General features: G+C 29.6%; 1 protein-coding gene across 1 annotated transcript; it reads right to left on the minus strand.

The window, feature by feature from the left end:
- Positions 1 to 239: 239 nt before the first annotated feature.
- On the minus strand, positions 240 to 2,987 carry LOC125856228 (putative UPF0481 protein At3g02645). The gene is made up of 3 exons (XM_049535765.1): positions 2,913 to 2,987; positions 1,568 to 1,604; positions 240 to 1,486 (listed from the first exon to the last, which is right to left on the minus strand). The coding sequence occupies exons 1-3, from the start codon at positions 2,985 to 2,987 to the stop codon at positions 240 to 242; spliced, it is 1,359 nt and encodes a 452-aa protein (XP_049391722.1).
- Between the last annotated feature and the right edge of the window lie 3,733 nt (positions 2,988 to 6,720).

Below are 6,720 nucleotides of genomic sequence, written 5' to 3' on the forward strand. Positions count from 1 at the left end.
GTGATAAGAGCGCAATGCATGATGTGTGGGTTATGCACGGTCACAAGTTTGATCTTTGTCCTAAACAAAAACCTTGTTTCATTCTAAGATTATGTATAGATACTTGAAATAAGATAAAATAGCATTCAAATACAAACGAGGGAATAGAATTAATGAAAACCCATAAGCTTATCAACATGTACACATGCAACTTACATGCAAGGAGTTCATGTGAGGAGACACTACAATTGAGACAATTACTACTTAACGGAACTTGTGAAAGCTAAAACAGTCTGTATAGTTGTAAGTATGAGGAGTATGATGGCTGCCACAGTTGAAGCTCCTACCCAAGGACTACTAAAATAATTGTGCTTCAAATTTGCCTTCATTCTGTTCCACGGTTTTTTACAATGTTGAGCTGCTTTTAAGCATTCTTCTTTGTAATAGAAGTCATCAGACGAAATCATGAGGCCATTTCCGATTTTGTTGAAGAGGCTAGCCACGTCTTTGTCCTCTCCTATGAAATTCTCTATTATTCCATTCTGGCGAAGCAAATTCACATCTTTGTCTGAGTCAATGAGATGATCCATGAAAGCTGCATAATCAGTGAAATATCTAGGTTGTACATTAAATGATTGTTGCTCATATGCAATGAGATTTCGCAGGATGGTTTCCGTACCATCTACGATTCGAAAACGAGGAATATTCATCAATCCTTTCTCAAACTTTATATCAAATAAACTCGTCACACCCTTTGCCTTTGTAAAGCTAACTCCAGCTTCAGAAAGCTCTGTTGCATTTGGCATGATCGTATATGACGGTATGTCATCTTCTGATTCTTTGGTGCCATTCGAACAACATGAAACAATGTGTACTGCTTGAAGTAAATGTTTTATATTTTCTACATTATGATTATCTATCATTCCAGCAGGTTTGAGGGTCAACATATATTCCAAGTTAACAACCCTGCGAAATGAAATTATCGCCATAGCTACAAATGGGTATTCATCGTCTTGCTTTGTCATGCATTGAAGATGGTTGAGGACAAATAAAGGTAGTTGGTTTTCTAGTAATAACAAATCTCGGAGTATTTGATCATACATGCAACTATAATTAGAGTCGATAATTCTGTCTTCTCCTTTTGGACACCATAGAGAATGCTCTCGCATAAACTCTACCACAAAACAACCATCAAGCAACAACATTCGGCAAAAATCATGACTATCCTCAAAATCGAGGTGTTCTATATCTTCGTAACACTTTATTGCTTCGTCCTTCAGTTTCTCCAATTCACTAATACAACTTTCCACATCAGGCCTCTCATTCCGTTTAAGAAACCGTTGTAGGTACAATAATTTGTATTTTTCCATTGGATCAAGTTGAGGATTTTTCCTATGGTAAGGACCAATAGAGACCATCTTTGGCGTATAAGCAGCTGGATTTGATTCACGTAGTCCCACATTTACTTTGAATATCGTACACGATTTAATAGATGAATTGTTCAAATCCTTAAATATTTTATCAAAGATTTGATTTACACATTTCTTTGTTTGCGACCCTAATGGATCTTGACCATTTGTTTCCTTTATCTCGATTATACTATCCACTTTCCTCCCTTCTTCTTTCTGTAACGAAAGAGAGTAACTAATTTTAAAAGAGTAAATTTAAGGAATATGAAACATAAAAATTGTATTAGCGCTTTATTGCTACAGTTTTACTATATGCGCTCCATAGCAAACATAGCTTGTTATGGAGCATCTGATTTGTATAAATCGCGACACTACGTATAAATTGGGCGTCTGTGTATATTAAAATTAAGTTTGTATATGTATATGTTCTTTGTGTTAGGCTGTGGCGAGCGAGATTAGGGGAGAGATCAGAGAGGCGAGCGAGAGAGGACAAAGAGTGAAAAGAGGTGAATCGTATATGTATATCAGTTAGATAATTGTATATATGTAACTTTTATGTATATGTATCAATGATTGTATTTGTATATCTGCATAAAATTTGAATTTGTATACAATTGAATCAAGTTAAAACATTTGTATTTGTATATTAAATCTCTCTCTCGCTTTATACAAGCACAAATTGTACATTGTATTTATATAATTTGTGTTTGTATAAAGCGAGAGAGAGAGAAGAGAGAACTGGGCAGGGGAAGATTTGTATTAGTATAATTATAAGTGTATATGACGGAGATATATGTATTTGTATTTGCATATACAGTCTCTCTCGCTTTATACAAACATAAACACAATTTATACATTTAAGTTTGTATAAAAGTGAGAGAGGCGAGAGAGAGAATGAGAGTGTCGAACATGACTCAAGGGAGAGGGGCGAGAATGGTAATGTGTTTGTTACAAATTAGAATTAAATGAAACTATAGCTATAACCTTTTTTTTTGAATTAATAGTTTGCTATAATGCACAATTTTCTCATTTTAAAATGTTTATTAGAAGCATTATGCAAACATTTATATATTCTTTTAATATAATCAATTTTGTGGTCTAGATAATTAGATATATTTGTGTTTAAATATGTTGTGCATATATACCTTCATCGTTTAACAAATTATGCATATTTACCTTTTTCATTTACTAGACAAATTAAAAAAACAACTTAAAACTGGTTTTTTATTTATTTTAAAAATGTCAACATGACTTTTGAAACTTACTTCACACGACCTATTTTCTTTACCCCTTTAGACCCGGCTCAAATTTTTAAAAAATCAAAAGGTGTAAAACCATAGTTAGTGAATAAGTTAGGATCATGAGATAGACCTAAAATTACATGAAAGGAAAGAGTCTAAAATTTTTATATTTAATTGCCAAAAGACAAGTGGGCGAATGAAATAATAATAATAATAATAATAATAATAATAATAATAATAATAATAATAATAACTAATTGATATAATATTGAGAGAGAAATACCTTATTTTTTTCAGTTTGACGAAGCAATGGAGTTTGGTTATCATCTATTGAGGTAATCTCAATGGAGTGTGTCATCGATCTCTCTTTCTTTTAACTCTAATTCCTACAAAAAGACACATTCTTTTTAATTTCAATAGCTAGATACCATAGCTATTATTAAATATCCAAAGAAACATTTAAAATTGTAGTGGTACATCATTTCAAAAAGAACACAACTAATTAATGATGAGTAACCAATATAAGTTGTAGTTAACTACTCCCTCCGTCCGTTGTCCATATTTCCTCTTTTAATTGTCTCTATTTAGTTGTCCATTTTGACAAATCAAGAAAGGACAACAAATATTTTTCTATTATATCCTTATTTAAACTTCTTGAAAATTTTTAGTAAGCTGTAATTCATCCTTTTTGGAACCAGACAATACATTTATTATGCTTGGGGAGTTACACAGTCCTTTAAGTTACCCATAAAGCATTTTGTTAGTTTATGAGTAAAAATTTTGAACAATTTTTTTACTAAAAAAATGGACAGAAATAAAGTTGAAGTTTCAACTAATACTCCTATCAAAGTAGAAGGCTCACTTATATTGATTGAAGATCCAAAAATTATTGAAGTAAAAAAGTATTGAAGTCAACAATAATATTGAGATCGGGTATATATTATGCAACACCGTAAGAATCATCCACTTCAACAAAAATATTTAAATCTATTCCATTCATGAACTTGATTTATTTTGTCTTGTATCCATTGGTTGTTTGATTTCTCATTTCATTGAAACATTTTTTTATAACAAAATATTTTGGTGGGAAATTTTTAAATGTTACAAAAAATTGTTAAAGTGCATGTTATTTCCCTCCAATTTATTTCACTTGAATTCAAAGAAGTGGCTGTAATTTTGAAGTGACAAGTTGTCATAAATAAAGTAAATGAATTTATGAACTTCCCAGCATTGATTAATTATCTTGAATAAATTTATTTTGGAATTGTAAATTGTACTATAAGGATAAAATTGTAACTTCACTATCTAATCATTGTTGCCTTAATATGTGTGCCATTTCTAAAATGGACAACTAAATAGGAACGGAGGGAGTAGTAATTGCTCTTTCCTCGTTGATTAAAGGCTTTGAGTTTAAGTATTAAAAATAGGCCCACATTCCAAAATGAGATTACTTATTGCAAATTCAAATTAATTAAATTCTAAAGTAAGTATAAATCAAAATATAGAAAGAAGCAATAATGACTAAAAATCTATTAAATAAAATGATTATCCATTTGGGTCAAGTCCTTCTGATGTATAAAATATTATAATTAATTAATAGTGTTTGGCATAAAACGAGAAAATGCAGAAAATTACCTCTAATTTTTGCTGTTTCTTCTTGTATGTCTAATCAAGTCTTGCTTTTTGTGGATTTTTCATTGCTATGGAGTATCTATTATATAGAAAGAAAAAGAGACGAAATAAAGATAATTGAAGATAGTATCGTGATACATGTAGGGTAGAGGGTAATAATGTTACGATTTGATCGATTATTTTATATACTTTATATCATATCAAATTTTGATTATTTTATTTTACATAATCAAAATAAGGTTTTTAGAAATTCTCATTATCTTGGATTTCTTTTGGTATCGGTATGGTTTAGTTAATTTTTTTTTCTTTTTGTTGAAACATTATGATAGGAAGGTGAGGACACAAATCAGGGTAGACATGTTAGTAGCGGTAGAAGTGTGTCCATACTAATAGGTAGAAGTGCATTGTCTTGTTGCCCTTACAAAGTTACAAGTAGTTGATTGTAGGACTATTTTTGTAGTTTTTTGTTTCTCGATTTCTATTTCTATCTATAATTTCATATAGTTCAATTATAGTACTATTTTATCACAATATTGTTCTACTATACTACCTATTATTTTTATTTCTATTTATTGTCTCTTATACTTTTATTATGTCTTTTTTCTAGATTTTTCTTTGTCATTAGCCGCTAGTCTATCAAAAATAACTTGATTTCTACCTCATCTCTGAATAAAGACAAGATCTTCATATATTTTACCCTCTCAAACCCCACTTTGTGAAAGTGCACTGAATATATTGTTCGTTGTTAGTATTATTGTTATTAGTAAGAGTAAGAAGTAGAAGATACAACACGATGCACATATATATTTTCGTAGGATTTTGATAAAAACTCTGTAGACGCTTTAATAGTTTTAAAAGTCACAAAATCAAGGGAATAAGAAGGGAAAAGGGTTTGAAATATATCAGAATTTTGACCGAAATTGCTTAACGATACCAAACTTTGGAAAGGACCTTTTACTCCCCTGCACTATTTAATAGTGTATTTTAAAGGTGTATATGTGTCCACGTGGACGTCATAAATATTTCATAATTATAAATAGTAATGTGTCCACGTGGACACATATATACCTTTAAAATACACTATTAAATATTACAAGGGGGTAAAAGGTCTTCCATAAAGTTTGGTATCGTAACAACAATTTCGGCCAAAGTTAAAATATTTTTCAGGCCCTTTTCCCGAATAAGAAAAACAACAAGAATAGAGATCATTTCTACTATTTTATAGTATTATAAAATAGAGTTAAACAAAGACAATTAATTTATACTATACATAAGTGAATTTCTATTAATTAAGATGAGACTCAAGAAGACAAGAACTGAGTCTACTAAAATTAAGTATTCAATAAAAGAAAAATTAAATCATATAAAAAAGATGCCCAATATCTTGTAACTTGCTAATCAAATTGATGAAATATCATATAACTCAAAATATTAGAACTAATCCAATTTCAATAAGAGTAAAACAATAAATTTTCAAAAAGAAAGACGTTTAGATATAAATTAATTATCTATCGGTTTGTAGTCATTTTCATCGATCTTCATCGATCCAGGTCCGGGGGCCGGGGGCCGGGGCAAGAAAATACATATTTCTTTATTTTCAAATTTAATATAGGGAAAAGGGTCTAATATACCCCTCAACTTCGTCATTTAGAGCTGATATACCCCTTGTTATGAAAGTGGCTCATATATACCCCTACTTATATACAAATGACTCACATATACCCTTTTTCTCTAACGGAAATGAAAAAAAATTAATTTTACTTTAATATTTATTATTTTTTTAAAAAAAAAACATGATCCCATATGCGTATATTTAATCCTCCTCAAACATTTTTTTTTTTTTTTACTTTTTTTTGTTTCAATGACTAATTTAGATTTATTATTTTGATGGTCAATTTTATTTATGTTTCACTAATATTCTTGTAAAACTTATTATAGATGACCAAATTTGTTTCTTCAAATACAAAAATTAAATTACAATATAGACAAAAAAAAATAGTTTTAAATTATAATATAGCCACAAAAAAATAGTTTTAATTATAGTCAAAGAAGTCAAAAAATAATTTATGTATGAAAAAGATTAAAATATATCTTGAACTTTGCTAGAAGAATCATATATACCCCTAACTAATTTTTAAGAAAATTAAAAATCAAAAATATAAATTTAAAACTAATTTTTTCACTTCTGTTAAATGAAGGGTATATGTGAGCTCATTTTGTAACGATAGGGGTATATGTGAGCCGTTTGTATAACGGTAAGGGTATATATGAGCCACTTTCATAACAAGGGGCATATCAACTCTAAATGACAAAGTTGAGGGGTATATTAGGCCCTTTTCCCTTTAATATATAAAATATGTTTTACTCATAATGTATTCGATATTTGCTTTACTTTTGCACCTTTAAACTTAAAATGTGTTTTTGGTAAATGATAGACAAAAAATTGAGAGAACCGTTGA

The sequence above is a fragment of the Solanum stenotomum genome, chromosome 2 (assembly GCF_019186545.1).
Source record: "Solanum stenotomum isolate F172 chromosome 2, ASM1918654v1, whole genome shotgun sequence".
Lineage (NCBI taxonomy): Eukaryota > Viridiplantae > Streptophyta > Magnoliopsida > Solanales > Solanaceae > Solanum > Solanum stenotomum.

Excerpts from the sequence above, each read along its gene's own strand:
- LOC125856228 (XM_049535765.1), bottom strand. The coding sequence starts at position 2,987 with ATGACACACTCCATTGAGATTACCTCAATAGATGATAACCAAACTCCA. Across the intron at positions 1,605-2,912 it reads GTCAAACTGAAAAAAATAAG|AAAGAAGAAGGGAGGAAAGT; the intron begins GTATTTCTCTCT and ends CTTTCGTTACAG. Across the intron at positions 1,487-1,567 it reads AGTGGATAGTATAATCGAGA|ATTTGAACAATTCATCTATT; the intron begins TAAAGGAAACAA and ends AAATATTTAAGG.